Source organism: Scyliorhinus torazame, chromosome 22 (assembly GCF_047496885.1).
Source record: "Scyliorhinus torazame isolate Kashiwa2021f chromosome 22, sScyTor2.1, whole genome shotgun sequence".
Classification (NCBI taxonomy): Eukaryota; Metazoa; Chordata; class Chondrichthyes; order Carcharhiniformes; family Scyliorhinidae; genus Scyliorhinus; species Scyliorhinus torazame.
The window spans coordinates 84379293-84395732 of record NC_092728.1 but is presented as its reverse complement, the minus strand read 5'-3'; the positions used below and the strand labels follow the sequence as shown (position 1 = coordinate 84395732).

The following is a 16440-nucleotide window of genomic DNA, read 5'->3' as shown; positions in this document are numbered from 1 at the left end:
AGTGACGGGGCAGCCCTTTCTGTAGGGGCCAATGTGAGCCACATTGACTTTGAGTGCTTGCGGCGAAGACTAGCCTTTGCTCAAGCCTCCCATCGCCAAACATCAGCAGTAAAAAAAAGGTTAGCGTATGCTAATAATGGTTTATTTACAATGCGGCTAATTACTAAAGCAATCCATCTGCATTATTGTAAAACTATAACCTATAGCAGTCATGCATACTGTCGATAAAATATTATATTTGTCAATGTATAAAACTGGGAAATAGTCAGCAATGTGTTACCTATCCTGGTTTACATTGTATAACATACATCTTTTTGTCTTGTGAAACATCCTTAACATCAACATTTCCAAATTTAAGACGTATTGTTCAATTTTCACCTTTCGTATTTACCAAATCTGCAAACTTACTGCAAACTCTAGAGTAGCTATATTTAGACAAGCTGGGTGAAACCGTGGGCTTGGCGGTGTCTATTGGACTCTGCGTGCCCTCCGAGCTCCAAATGACATACAATGTCAGTGGTGCCATTTTGGGGCTCAACACCCCAGTCAACATCCCCTCTTAACGTCACATTGCCGGATACATGTTCAACAGCAGGCAAGAGCCCACAACTCCATCCCACCTGTGCTATATAAAGGAATCCAACTACAACAACAACTTATATTTGTATAGGGCCTTTAATGTAATAAAATATCCTAGAGCACTTCACAGGAGCATTATAAAAGAAATCATGAGCCACATAAGGAGATTTTAGGTAGAATTATCAAAACCTTGGTCAATGAGGTAGATTACAATGAATGTAGTAAAGGAAGAAAGTGATGAAGAGAGGTGGCGAGACATAGGGAAGGATACAGCTCAGGCAGTTGAAGGCATGTCTACCAAAGGCAAATTGGTTAAAATTGGAGGTCCTTCAGAGTCCAGTAATAGATGAGGTATGATATCTTGGAGAGTTGTGGGGGTATTATGGGGATAGGGAGAGGGAAGGCCATGGAGGAGTTTGAAAACAGAGTGATAATTATAAAATCAAGTCATTGCTTGACCAGGATGACATGTAAGACAGTGAGCATAGGGGTGAGAGGTGAATGGTACTTGGTGCGAGTTAAGATACTGGCAAGAGTTTAGGATGACCTCAAGTTTACGACGGGTAGAATATGAGAGACCAGCTAGGATGTGTTAGAATAGACAAGTCTAGAGGTAATAAAAACATGAATAAGTATTTCAGCAACAGATGAGTTGCAACAAGGCAAAGATGGGCGATGTTATAGAAGTAGAACTAGATAGTCATAGTGATGGCTTACAGTGATACAGGTTAGTTCTTGGTTAATTTATTTTGGCTGTTGCTATGATTCCATAGATGTCTGGTGCATTCTATGGATGTTTCAAATTGCAGACGTCTACAGGGGCAAGTGCTGCAGGACCTTTTGCAGATTTCAAAGTTTCAGCACAAACAAATTGCTCCCAGAAATGGGCACATATGCATTCCCTTTAGAATACAACATGACTTGGAGAATTAACACAGCTGAGCAGGACAAGATGCTGGAAGGGGAAGGAGGATGGGGAAGGGGAGAACAGCTCTCAGCTGGAGGTCATAACCGCCAGTATTAACACGGAGCAATTTTCAGACCTGAGCTTCAGTAAAGAACAATGCCTGAGATGCCTGCACTTCAGGAAAACATTCAGACTGAAATCTGCCAGTTGCTGGAACTGCAATTCCAGAGCCTCAGAACAAGGCTAGGATCACATTGCTAGTGGTTGTGAAGGTGACAACAGCAATGAGGTTTTATGCATTTTGCTCCTTCCAGGCGAGAGCTAGAGATATTTGCATGATTTTGGTTTGCTGTACAGTTTTGTGTAAGGAATTGAAAAAGTGCTAACGACTCTTCATTCTCACTTGCCAGGGACAAGTAGGCAGAATGAGCACATATCTTTGCTATGGTAGTAGATTCCCCATGGTGCAGGGTGCCACTGATCGCATGCCCATCACTTTGCAGGCGTCGCATGTCAACTTTCTGTCCTTGATCGAAAATGAAAGGGATTCCACTTCCTCAATATCCAGCTGGTGTTTGACCATATGTAGCGAATGACGCAGGTCAAAGGCTGCCACTGATGATGCCTTCATTCTGCAGAAGGCAAACCAAAGGGTGGCTACTGGTTGACAAAGATTAACTGCTGACAGCATGGCTAATGACTCTGGTGCGTAATCCATGCACACATACGCAGCATGGAAATAATTCATACTCTTCAGCATTCTTCTGTAAGCTACCCCAAGAAGACCTGATCTGAATTCTATGCAACGGAACATACCTTGCCCTCTGGCAGGCTGGTTCCTGTGCCATCTTTGCCCACCGCCCTGGCTGCAATTTACTTGTGCCCAGTGTCTCATCAAATGTAGATTCCACCGTTAATTTGTCCCATAACAAACACATGGGGCTGGATTCGCCACCAGCGGGATGCTCCATTTTGCCAGCAAACCGGGGGTTTCCCGACGACGTGGGGCCGCCCCACAATGGGAAACCCCATTGACCAGACGGCGTAACGGAGCATCCCGCCGGCGGGGTGAAAGAGAAATGTGGCGCAGCGGGGCGGAGAATCCAGCCCATGGTGTCAGTATCTGAGTTGGTGGATGTATGTGAAATCAAGTGACAATGCTGTGTCTGCAACATCACTCTCTTTTTGACCCGGAAGGTTGCACCTGCTGAGTATCCAAAAGGAAAAAGACATAAGGGTAATGTTAAAAGTAGGGATAAGGATACCACCAATTATGATGGTTTCAAGTCTGTCACTAGCCATGGCCTCAGCAATAATTGATCTAACAATGGCCAGCAGTATCTCTTTGGTGGTCAGGACATAGAAGTACACCTGTCCACCTCTGGTTAGTTCCTGCTTCCTCAGGTTGTGTGCTACCTTGCCCTGCAAGAGAGAGTAAAGTGTGTCAATGAATGTTATTTGTCTGATTTGGCTGTTGTGGTTGAATAGCTGGGAGTATGCGTAAGCTGTGAGATGTGGGTGTGAGACTTGTAAGGGCATGGTAAAGTATATGAATTTTAGCCATGAGGTCTGATTGATGAAGATTGCTGCTTGGTGGGTGATGGAGTGTGGTGACCTGAGCAGTGGCTGAGGCGAGCTCTGGAGAATAGTGTGTGTGAAGATTCATTCACTGACCTTGGCTGCGGAGGCCACCAAACCTATTGCTCCCAGATCTTTGGGGCTTGGCTCTGGGCATTGGCCTCCATGGCTAAATGCACCCATTGCCTCCCAGCTAAATGTTGGGAGGGTTATCTTTGCCCAAGCAAATAAAGAGCATATCCATTCTCCCAATATATTTAGCATCTAAAAAGCTTGGAGTTTGCGTTCTTTCATGTTATGCCATTTCTCAGTCTTTCTAGGACACATTCTCTTCAATCGTGACTCCTAGCACCTGCTTCAGCCACAATGAATCTCCTCTTTAAGAGGTGAAGTTAGCTTTAAGAAGGACAAATTTTAGGTGGTGCTAGCCACTCACAAAATTGGGCCCCGCTTCCAACCAGCATTAACTATGCCATTTATTGGCTAAATGCAGAGATTATTCACGTTAGCAGACAGCATGAGATTGGCATGCTCCCTGCAGTGCAATCAACGGGCATGGGTTAATTGTGTATCACAATCGCGTTGCCCGTGTCCAGGGCTATCCAATTTAGTCCCTGCAGGTTTTCCTGGAACACTATGAAGACAATGTGATTAGTCAGAAGGGCAGTGCTTAAAAAATAACAAATTTGGATTAGTTTAGTACACTGAGATTCTGATCCTTACCGTGTCAAAATCTAATAGAATTTTGAAGAGATAGGGTCCTGCAGGGACATTCACCAAATTATATCCTTTCCATTTAAGAAAACAATAAAAATCTCACAACATCTATATCAGACCAGTGTGCTATAATGCACTGCACTATTACATGACACCTTCTCAGGCCTCATCAACAAAGATAAAATCCATGACTCCAAAATGCTACAGGCAAGGACAATTTAACATTCCGTCTTTCAGCCAGAGCTTTTGACCAATGATACATCCAACACTGAGTATTTTACACGGATTTTAAATTAATAAAACAAAAGTTTACTATCTTTTTTTAAAACTGTGCATTTTTGTTTCAGCAAACAGAGCTAATTTTCTCACATATCACAACCATCAATTCTTTCTAGAGGCATTCCACTAAGGAATTTAGTGGTGCTTTGTTCAATCTGGATAACGTAACCCTCTCTGCCATCAAAAGCTAAATTAAGAAACTATAATGGCTTACACTGGCACGGCTTTAGCTTTTCGTTTTCTTCTACGGACACAGAAATAAAAGTGTTCCTTACGCTCAAACTGTGTGGACTGTACAGTGAATTCCCTCCAAGACCATCACTGTATCCGCCCGTCTGATTGATAACATGACGCAGGGAATCCACCTGAAGCAAAAGCAAACAAAAAGGAACATGTCAGACTTGATGCAACAGAGCTGTCTTTCTCTTACAGGAAATTATCTGGTAGATTGAGATGTGTAAGCCTGCCACACTGCCTTCATTTTATTAGGATATGTCATTTCATTTTAAATATTTTAAGCTACTGCCCATTATGTTAAAATTTGCTTTTTAAAGATGTCAGGCTAAGCTGACTAAGCACGTGCTGAATTCTGCAATTTCTGCCAAAGGGTTCCTATAATTTTATTTTGCACCCAACAAATAAATTACAGGCAAAGGCTTTCTACAGCCCAGTCAGCATGCTGTCTGTCAGTATCAAATTAATGGATCACTCTTAACAGAGTGCAGTCACTTACTGACACTTTTTACACAAATGACCACATTGAGGATGACAAACAGTGAAAAACTACACTGTTTTCTTGTAATATAGCCTACTCTTTGATAAACGATAACTAAATTACTGGAAAAAACACTAGTACTGTACTCACCTTATGTCATTTACATAAAAACATTATTAAGAGTAATACTTATGTAGTTATTCTGTATTTTAATTGCTGCCTTTTTGTCCATTTAAATGGCTGAAAGAGGGAAAAAAAGTCTCAACACTTTTTAGCTAAACTGGCTTCATTTATTTGGTGAATGTGGGTACCCAACCTCTCCCAGTGCCTCCATTAATATTAGAAACTTTGACAGACACAGTCTTCAAACTCCTAGAATGAATCATTCTTATTTTGAAAGAAAGAAACAGGTTTCAAAAAACATAAGGCATGAAAAAAAATGAGAAGAAAGCTGTGAATGAATATGGCAAAAGCTTACACCAATCATCAAATTCTCCAATTTTCCACCCACCCCACCCTAATTGCTCAAGCCAGAGCCGACTGCATTCACATAGTTTTAAAGTCAAACACGGAACATCACAAATAACGGACTCAAAACAATAATGATAAATATCAAAGCAGCGGAATGGATAATTTAATTAATCTGTACTTTAGGTACAGAATATTTACTGGGCTATAGGTCAGAGTAAGGCAGTTTTAATTTCTACGCCCTACTCTGCTACCTAGGCCCTAATATTGGGCATTCTTCCTACCTGTGATTGCACATTGGCTCCGACTTGGGACCCTTGGTAAGAATCCCCATTCAGATTCTGCATGTTCATGAACATGTCCCCAGAATTTGGTAGGTTAAAAGAACCAGAAGAACCTGGAAAGGAAAGAGTCAGGCACCTGAATCACAGAGGGCTTTAAATCTCTCCCCAAAGTTCTCAAAAGAAAGAGCACACAAGAAAGAAACAGAAATAAGGAAACCGAGAAAAGAAACAGCAGGCCTTCCATCGCATGTAAAGCATTAAGAAAACTGTGCAGAGTCTTTACAGAATGAGGAATGCCTTTTTAAAAAATCTCTGTTCTGTCAAATAACAACCTGCAAGGTTTGAATCAGTGAATTCTAAAGTGATGCTTGCTGGTTTTATAATGGGCAACAGCCTATGGAGACACCATGGAACTTACCTTATTGAGAAATTAGAAACCAATGTTTTTAGAATCGCCACAAAATTTTGAATTAAATCTCAAATGCAATTAGAAGTGGGGCTTAAACATGGAAACCGTGGCACTTTTTAATATAAGCAGTAACATAATTTTAACAGTTTGTTTTTTAAAAAAGTAAAGTTTTTGTTCTGATAAAAATATGCTGCTTTATGGCAAACCAAAATAACAACAAGTAGTGCACTGTGCAACAGAATCTTTGCACTTACCAGAGGTGGGTGTAGTGGGAGAATTTGCTTGGCTGTTTTGGACAGCAGCTGCCACAGCATGTGCAGCGTTTACAGCGGTTTTTGCAGCATATAGGTTGGCTTCTTCTTGGAACTTTCCGATGTTCTTCTTGTACCTGATCCGTTTATTGCCAAACCAGTTTGATACCTGAGGAAAGGAGGATGCAGAGTTTCAAAAGACACGGCCAAATACGCTACTATATTATTACTTCTCGATGTCAAGTCACATTCGCAATTTCCAACTTTTTCAGTGGGTATCTTGACTAATTAAGCAATAATCAAGGATAGGTTGTATGTTATTAGGGACTGGAGCATGTCACGATTCTGTCTGTCTCTTGATAGAACAGATACACAAGGGATTACATACACATATACGACGTGCATTTTCAAGTTTACTGATGTGATTACACTGGGAAAAAAATTGAAAAATATCAACCGAAACATTAATAATAAAGAAGTAATTGTTGATGCATTAAATGCCACCTGCCAATCAAAAATTGTTATTGAGCTGATTTCAAAGTGCATTCTTTTCTTTGAGAAGTAAGTGGTAAAATGAGAAGGCCTGGAAATGCCATTGTTCTTTGTTTCTGGTCTGGAACAACCTGGCAGCCCTACACTTTAAATCATGTTCAGTCAAATGAATATGAATAGAGTGATGTAAATCAATATTAAATGAGCTGGTGTTTTGTATTCTTCCTTTGAACATACTAGAATCAGGATCTGTGTTGCATTAACCTGTGCAGGGATCCTTATAAATTGGTTAGTAATAAGTTGTACTGTGGCCAACAGGGGCAAAGCTAGGATGATGCAGCATTTTTATTTTCAAGGGTCAAAACATGATAACCAGAGAGCAGCTGAATTTGCTATGTGTTCCAAAACAATGTCACTGATGTTATATATTATTCATTCTACTTTACCAACACTCAGATTATTCATGAAAATAAGCACAACAATAAATACCTGGGAATGAGTCAGAGAGCAGTGACCCAATCAGATGACATAAAGTGCTAGAGCTAAGGCTGAATGATTCAGGAACTCCAGGTGAACTCCTGGGTTTGGGAATAGACCTTAACCCATACGCATGTGCTGGTTATTTTTTCACCCACGTGCTATTTACAATATTTTGTCTAATATCTTACCACTGATTGCGTAGTTAAGGGAATATTTCTACTATTGCTACCGATTGAAAGCTGTTAACCTGGTGTCATGTAGAAGACTAGGGAGTAAATGTCTTTCTTGTTTAAATTTGTATCTTAGTGGTGTGAGTAAAAAATGTTTCAACAATGCCAATGACAGTGCAACATATTTTAATCCTTTATAGTACACACATGGCAAGGTGGTTTAATTTGCTCTGGTAATATACTAATTAATACATTCACCTACAATTCTATAGTCTGCTATTTTAATGCAGCCATTATCCTGTTTATTTTAAGTGGGTTAACTGAATCAGAAGAATACTCAAAAATTCACATAAACATGGTAAGCAGAGCACAAGAAAAAATTAAGGTGATTTGAAGAGAATATCAACCTGGATGGGTCTTTTGTAACTGTATGACACTCAAAGGCCTCAGATGATTCAATAAACTCAGAACAAAGCCCAAGAAGTTTCTGTAATCATTCAAATCCAAATACTTTAAAATCTTTTTTTAATGTGTATAATTTTCCATTCTTTTGATCACCAAGTTTTCACAGTTTACTTTGATTACAAATAGAATAGCAAACAATCTTGCAGTCAAAGTGAACAGGCCATAACAAAGAGGAACAACCATCTGACATAAAATGTGAAAAATTGTAGCACAATACTTTTTTGTAATTTCTACCTCTCCTCTCACCACCACCATCTTATCCATAGCCACTATTCTCCTGGGCGACCTCTGGTAAGTGGCTTGCTTCCAGACTTCAAACAGTGCCTCTCAGGAGAGGGGCAGGATTTTCTATTTGGAGTCGGGATTGAAAGTGATTCCAGCTACTCATTACGTCAGCGATTTGTGCATGATTTGCCAATTGGTGACCAAAAGACATGTTTCTTTTCCAATTAGGAATCGTGGCAATAGGCTCCCAAATCAATATGAGGCACTCCAGCATGGAAGGAGCTGCAGCCTGCTGTTGCAGTTAAGGGAGAAAAAGGGTACCTTCATCTTGAAGCGCCCTCGTATCCTTATTAAAAAATTGACAGTGAAGTAAAGAAGATATCACTGCTAGCAGAGCACCATTATGGAGGGGAAACCCCTTCATGCAGCGGCCTGTGACTGCAGCTGTGGCCAGGTAGATATGGCAGCTGTGGTGGGGCCTTTATGTTTCTGGAGCACTGGCCCCTTGTTTGTCACTTCTAGGCATCTGCTGGCCTCCCAACGCTAAGGGAAATACACAGGCCAACTGGAAGAGTCCAATTGGCCTCTGGTCAATGGCCTAAATTGGCCTCGCAATTTTCCGTACAAGCTCCTCACTGCTTGCAGATAGGTAGCCATTCCATGCCCGACCCAGCCTCCAGGAAAATGCCTGGAGTCGGCAATGGACCGACATTGGGAAATTCCTTTTCCATCCCTATATTGGCGTCAAAATCCTGTCCTGGGAGTTTCATAAGTATAAGGTGAAAAACTCTCCATCTGATTTTATCTCCCTTCTTGGCATGAAAGGCATCTCACAACATACTTGTAAGAACAAAGCAGCGAATTGTGGTAATTAAGCAGATACTGCAGCAGGAAAGAACGTAACCCAACACATAGCAGTGCATTCCACTGAAATCTTTATTTTAAACCATTTTTAAAGATCTTGTATGTTTTATAAATCATTTTAACCACAACAGTTATGTTATACTATTTAGCTTCAGTGTTACATCTCACACTACCAGGCACTGTCAACAGAAGATTACTGGGGAACACGCTATACAGAATACCAGAGCATGACCACACGTCAAGAAATCCATCACAATTATTGTAGTAATCATATTAACAGTTCCTGACTATAGTGTATCCCTATAGTGCAAACATTCACAGATGCACAAAGATTAAAAAAACAGCAACCATTGACTACGTGTAATAAATTCCAGGCTGTGTACTAAAATTTTATATCTTTCGCACCCAACTAAAATATGAGGAGAGATTTTGCACGACATCAGATCGTCTACAGCACTCCAGACTCTGTGCTTCTTCATCTTTAATATCAAGGCAATTAAAATTAATGACCACTCATACAAACCACTGTGGGCAGTGTTTCCTTGACATTGGTTGTTTGATGAGTTTACCTTCAGGTTAACTAACAAGCAGGGTTTAATTGGAGCAAAGGAAGAAAGGACAATTATCTGATGTCCTTACCCTCAGAACTACAAAGGGAAAAGAGCTGGATCCACACACAATTTAAAAAACCCTTTTCAAATATATTTCAAGAGAAAAAATACTTTTTGTCCAGCCTGAATTTGTCTAGAAAAATATGATAAGTAGAAATCATACAATCAATAAACTGTCAGGATGGAGGAAGCCCTATCAGCTTGCCTGTAACAGCTCATGTTTTTACTGCTACTCCCAAGGTAATTGTAATATTATACTGATGTCTGCCCATTTCGGTTTCAAAACATTCATCAGGCTTGAGCGTCAATGGTAGTACATTTTTAAACTGTAAAAGCAGATAGAATCCAAAATTCCATGGGCTGTATCTGATAGGAAGATGGATACATAATAATAGTAACACCGTATCTGGAACCACAATGACATATTGTGATTCTCTTTAGTTGGAGCATTTTGTTGTGATCAGAATTGGGACATTAGGCGTATCCTTGTGCGATTAACCTGAATTCTAAATGCAAATGTACAAAAGGATTTCAAAAGGATGGTATTGCTGTTGTTAGCTTCAATTACTTTGTTGTTAAAATCTCTCCAAACTGCACTGGTCCAAGGTACTGCTGTAAAAGATGGCTTACTTTGTTAAATAATGCTCCAAAGATTTGTTTTAGATATTAAAATGTAAATTAAGCAATAAAAGATTATAATTTTTTAAGCCCCAGATAATTTGGTTACAGAGTTTTCACTACAGCATTCCAAGTTTTAAATCATTGTAAGAAGTATAAAACAGTTCTTCACGAGTGCACCTAATTTATTCCATTCCATTTTAGGTGGTTGCGTCATGTTTAATTTGGAGCCCAAATGTGTTTCTTTGAGAAATTGGCTAGGGAAATATTTATGCATTGATCAGAATGGGTTAACTCAGAATTAAAATGAACAGAATGATTTATTGGGATCTTTATACTTCAGGAACAAGTACACCTCATCTGATGAGAGGGATGGCTTTTTCACCTGCGGTTGTCTGAGATGACATTCTTACTGAGGTGAAGACATATTGAATTCTGAGAAGGTTCCCTCCCATGCTACATTTCCACTCTTCTTTGGAAGGCTTACTCTGTACTGCAATATTATTCCACGGCACTAGAAACCATCTTGCAGCTCATTTAAGTTTGTCATGTTAAAATTGGACTGGTCACAGAGCACATCACGTTCAAATCCAAAATAGCCAGGCATGGCACCTTTGGAGAGAAGCAACAAGCTTCAGACATTGCCCATAGTTTAGTTTCTGGTTCTTTTGAAGGGCAATGCCTGAAAGGATGATTTGTTGCTTTTCTTCACAGATGTTGGGCCTGACTTACTCAGTGCTTCCAGCATGTTCTATGTTCGTTTCAGAATTCCAGTATCTACAGTATCATATTTTTTGTTACTTTGAAGCCCAATTCTGTTCTTGCTGAATATCTACACATGCATTTATTAGCAGTGGTCACTGCATACCCTTCAGGGGGAAATAGTAGCTGATATATACCCCAGAGAGAGCCCAGTTGAATATCTTAATGGACTGAATTTTTTTATTTTTTTTAAACAGTTTTTATGCTTTCGTATGCCTTTACTACAAGAATCCATAGATATTCACATTGTTAAACTTCACTATCAGGAAAATGTCACAACTGTTCTTAGTTTAAAACATTCTCTGATTTCACTTTATTAAATTATTAACTTCTGATAAGCATTTCTGTTAAGTGACAAATCAATGGCTTAGAATGTTTGAATATAAATGTGGGATGACCTTAGTTTTCCTAATCTAATCTTGGATTGCATTAATTCCGGCTCCTCCAACAATGCAAAAAAAAGTTAATTTGTTGCGCAACTTTCTCTGTAATGTAGCACAAAAGATAATGTGGTCTCTTTAGTTAACAAAAGCTATATCCTCTGCTGGAACAGGTGCCTTATCTGGGCACATTTTCAGACGAGACAGACAATGAATAGTTCAGAAAGGCCCAGTCCTGGGCACACTCGTGAACTGAGTGACTGGGACTGTGCGACCCACATTGGCTAAGAATAGACACAGAATCAATGGCCTGTTGTGTCTGAAGCCTTCAAATAAAAGTAGTTTGAATATTTGAGTGTGCTGTGTGCCCACACATTGCATAAGCTACAGGACACAGAATTTTCTAAAAAGATAGATCAAATTATTATCTGAACAATTTAACACGTGTTTTAACTTAACTTGAAGTAAAATGCACACATGTAGTAGCACACAACAAACGTGAATGATAATGAACAAAGTATATATCCAGGAGTTTGTGTTTCAAACCTCTCAATGTGACAGACTGTTAATACATTTTCATACAAAGTGGCTGTAATGTTAACGTGTTCGTTCTTCACCCAAAAAGCTGCTTGATTTATAGGCAGTAGTGACCTAAATATGATCAAGCCTTTCACCCCCACCCCACAAAAAATTCAACATGGTAGCGGTCGCATTCATATTGATTAGTATCGTGCTATTCTCACTGGTCAGAAAAGTCTGGGCAGCTAGGAAAAGTGCAGACACTTGTCCACATGCAACTCTTTTCTCAAAATGTTTATCTACCTCAAAACTTAGTTGATCACTGTAGGCGTTAGAGACTGGTAATTCTGAGTGAAACCAGTGGATTGCCAGTAAGGGGAGAAGTGCCATCTTTGCTTTAGACCTAAAGGCTGTTTAGTGTAAGGAAACCCAAGTTAAATGGTTCAACACATTGTGTACTCAACTTGAACAAATCCTCAAAATTGAATCATTTACATTGGAACAAAGTGGTCCCTGAGTAATGGGTTAACTTCAATCTGCCACAGTAAATGTGGTACAAATGAATAGGGAAAAATCTACTTTGTTTCTCTTAAGAGTTTTAGAAAAAACCTTGAAGGCTCATCTTTTTCAATCCATTCTTGAGATATGAGTTTTGTTGAAGGCGGCAGTTTATTGCTAAAACAGTTTACCAGAAGATGGTAGGCCATCATCTTGAACTAATACAACAGAGTAGCTGCCTAGGCCACTTCAGGTGGCAGTTAAGTAAGAGTAAACCAACATTAATGTGGGACTGGAGTTAGACCAGTAAGGGCAACTGGTTTCTTTCCATAAAGGACAATAGTTGAATTTCCATGACAATTCAGCAGATTTCACAATATTTATTTCCGATCTTAAAAACTGAATTCAGATTCAGTTCATGGGATTTGAACTCACATTCCAGATTATTAGTCGAGGCCTCATGAATTACTAATCCAATAACATAGCCATTATGCTACCATAATCTAGTGTACAGGCAGATGTTATAAATCATGAGAGCAAAGGTCAAATGATCTTATTTGCCATATCTGCCTTTAGTTTATGTTTCGTTGCCCGGTGCTTGTCACTTTTTTATTGTTAATGTTGTGGTTTTATTGTATATTAGATCTGTTCTTGTACCTGTAAAGACCTCCTCTGCTGACAGTAACTGGCAGTGCGTGAAGATATTCACACTGAAAAATGTATTGAGAAATAACCTATCAGACAACTGTGTCCCCTGTTTCTTTTATAATGGTTTAAACAGAATCAAATTACTGAAAAGTACATTGGAAAAGCAATATAGGTCTTGGGGCTATTTTGAGCCCGCATTAGCCAACAGCGACATGAGCGAAAAATTTGGTGAGAATCAGAAAATTCAATGAGAATCGGAAAATACCATCCTCACCGCTGACTATGTGTTTACTCATTTTCCTGGCCCCTTGCTGGAAAATTTTAATTTTAATATATTATATTATCATAGCGAACCCTCCTGCCAGCCCCCCACTCAATGAATATTCATCGATCACTGGTGTGACGTCACGCCGGCGTGATTCACAAGCGATATATGAAAACGAAAAACTGCCCACCTCACCTCCGATGGGGATATTGGAGGTATGCGCTGAGGTCGGCATTACCATCCATGGTGCCGGTTGCAGTGGAGAGGACAGGGCGAACCCAAATTAGTTCAACTCGAGTCGGGGGGGGGGGTTCTATCGCGGCATCACAGGGTGTGGGCTCAGTCGCATGCACTAGCGGTCCTGAGCCTCTTGGTTTAAAGGGGTTTGGTGGCTGGTATGCTGCCAGCACTCCCCGTGTCCTGCTTGCTGGGCTTGTGGCAATATCACTGCTGAGGGTTGACTTTCCAGAGCGACAGCTGGAAAGTGGGTGGGAGTAAGTGAATCCAGAGGGTCAGCACTAGGAGCGACAGTGCGGTTTTTGGGTGGGATCCCATGAGAGGCCAGGCTGAATGGCAGATTAGAGGATGCTGACAAGGGCTGTTTTCCAGCCTCATGAGGTCTGAAGCCTCTCACACAGAGCGGGGGATGACTACAGTAAGAATGAACCCTCACAATCAGGCATCACTGTTAAAGCCAGAGGGCAAGGGCGCTGTAGAAGTTCAAGAGTCTGGTTATGGAGGCCAGGCCATCAGGAATTAGTGTCTGACTGGCAGGTTGTTCAAGTTGGAAGGCTCATTTAATCAGCAGCACATGAAAGCTGGGGGAGTGTGTTTATTTCAGAACTCAAATTTAAATTTAACCATCTACCGTGGTGAGATTTGAACTGGAACCCCAGAGCAGTGCTCCAGGTTTGTGGTTTATCAGTTCAGTGACCTACCCCTAGGCCACAGGAGAAACCCAAAAATCTTTCAGCTCAGCCTTGCCTGCCACAGTACAATTTTTACTATCTACTGTGATGGGATTCGAGCCGGGAACCCCTGAGCATTGCTCTGGGTTTGTGGTTTTACCAGTTCATGACCTATACACTATTTTGAGGGAGATCAAGTAACCAAGTAAACCAAATCAATTAATTGAGGGACAAATAAAAGAGACCGCACCTTTAACACAAACAAATCAAAAATGAAACATAAAACAGCATAAGAGGGTCAATAATGCACCCCAGTCCCTGCAATGTCCACCGGGCATGGAAGGCCTCAATGCTGCCGGTGGACTCCGAATGCTTGACCATCTCCAGGAACACCCGGCTGTGAATGTAGCTGCGGTAGTGGGGCTGGCAGTCAGGTTGGACAACCTCCTCAGTCGCCGACTGCCTGGACCTAGGGTGGGGGGTGGGGGGGCAATGTCTTGTTCCCCTGTGAGGTTAGAATGCAGGTCTGCTGAATGCACTCAACTGCCCTAACTCCTCACCCTTGGGGGCGGGGAGTCACGCGGTCTGCTGAAGCGAAGCGCTTCATTCAAGTGGAGTTGAGATAAACAATTATGGAAAGAGGCTACTTTGTGACAGAGGAAGGAGTGAGGTTTAGTGGAAGGGCACATACATAGGGGGATGCACATGGATGGATGTCCCAGATTCTGAGAAGGCTGTGGGTCAGTTCATTGTCAGGACTCCTCATCACTCACTTTGATGTTCTTTTTCTTTCAGTTTTTGATTCGGGAGAATCATGGAGCCAGTTGAGCAAGCGATTCCAATGATTGTGATCGACCAGCAGCAAAATTGGCATGCTGCTGCCTGCGGCCAGGAAAAGAGCCTTGCAGAGCAGGGGGAAGCAGGGCCCATTGATCTTCTGGGAGCAGGGCCACAGATAACAAAGCCTCGGAGGAGACACTACCAGCCATGGGTGTGCTGCTGCAGAACTTCCTATCTCCAGATATCAGAGGTCCAGCGCCGGAGAAGATTGTGTCTGTCCCAGGGGACAGTGGACCACCTGTGCCAAGTAATGCAAGAGTTTTGTCTGCTGCTCCACGTCACCCTCTGCACAGGTGCAGTCTTGCTCCTTGCCTGCCAGCTCAAGGACTCTCTCCTCATAAGGCGTTAGGCTTCTCAGCTTGGGCATGGGGGGAGCAGGGTCACCATGACAAGTGTTGGGAATCCGTGAGTGGCTGGGTGAGAGATCACTGTGGCGGTGTGATGGACGTGCGAAGATGTGCAACGGAAGACATTAGGAGGCAGACTTGTCCTGGCTGCACGAAGAAGGTCATTCACCTTCTTCCGGTACTGTTGCCCTAGCCTCTTGTGGAGCGAGCTGGCACTCCCTAACATAGCCATTGATTCCCAGACGGGGGTGGTGAGCTTGCTTAATGGACGTCTGTGTGACCGTGGGTAGGAGATGTCGCGCCTCTGCTCCAAACCATCCAGGAGTTGGGTGAGGGCTCCCTCCATGAATCTTGGTGGTGTCTTGCTGGCAGTCATCTCCCCTACTGGACTTGGAACAAGTGCTGGGGAATGCTGGGGCATTTAAATGGAGCATCCACTGATTACAGAGATAGAGGGTGTGATTCACTGGCTGTTCACACCAACGGGGTATTCCGGTCCCGCGCTAGCACACGGGTTTCCCGGCAAGGAGGGTGCAGTCATCGGGAAATCCCATTGACAATGGCTGGGTCGGTAAATCCCGCTGGCGGGTCACCTCCACTGCTGAAAAACACGTGGTGGGTTGGTCTGTAAATCCTGCCCTACGTTTTGCCGGGGAGAGCGTATCACAGGCAAGCTGGCATGAGCGTGGCGTGAATCACATGGAGGAAAGAAAATTGTTGAAGAGGCTGAATATTCTGAGAGTTTTCCCACTGGCGCTGACAGCGGGATTCTCCCTGGTTTTCTCGGTGGACACTTGAGAAAATATAGCAAGATTCTGTCCATTTTATATTATCCTAATTGAGCAGCAAGAAATTAATTAAAAAGAATATGTAAATTGTTGCATAAAATGTAAAATTAAAGGCTAACAAATGATACTGTAACTATTGTGCAGTGGCACATCTCTATTATTTCCCAATGCCTTCTGTCGGTGTGCCAGTGCCTTCTGCAGTATACATATTCACTATTCCTGATGCCCTGCAGGACACTCTTCTGCTTCTGTATAAAGCGTTTTCCCTCACAGGCAGAGTGTCTGTGGAACAGATGAGACAGTTTATCTACAGCCAAAGCACAGCAGACGTGGTAGCCTGCTGCAACTCTTGATGCAGGTCTTTTCTCCTGCA

The 16440-nt window shown here is 41.8% G+C and overlaps 1 protein-coding gene across 7 annotated transcripts in view; it reads right to left on the bottom strand.

The window, feature by feature from the left end:
• The window catches only part of pbx3b (pre-B-cell leukemia homeobox 3b), a 358481-nt gene that overhangs the window by 9434 nt on the left and 332607 nt on the right, over positions 1–16440 (bottom strand). For 4 of the 7 annotated variants that reach the window (XM_072488488.1, XM_072488490.1, XM_072488492.1 and 1 more), the window contains 3 exons: positions 6191–6356; positions 5528–5640; positions 4275–4425 (listed from right to left, as the gene is read on the bottom strand). In XM_072488488.1, coding sequence (XP_072344589.1) covers positions 4275–4425; positions 5528–5640; positions 6191–6356 — 430 coding nt within the window. The remainder of the gene's footprint in view (positions 1–4274; positions 4426–5527; positions 5641–6190; positions 6357–16440) is intronic. The other 3 variants (XM_072488489.1, XR_011937657.1, XM_072488493.1) reach the window with 3 other exon arrangements.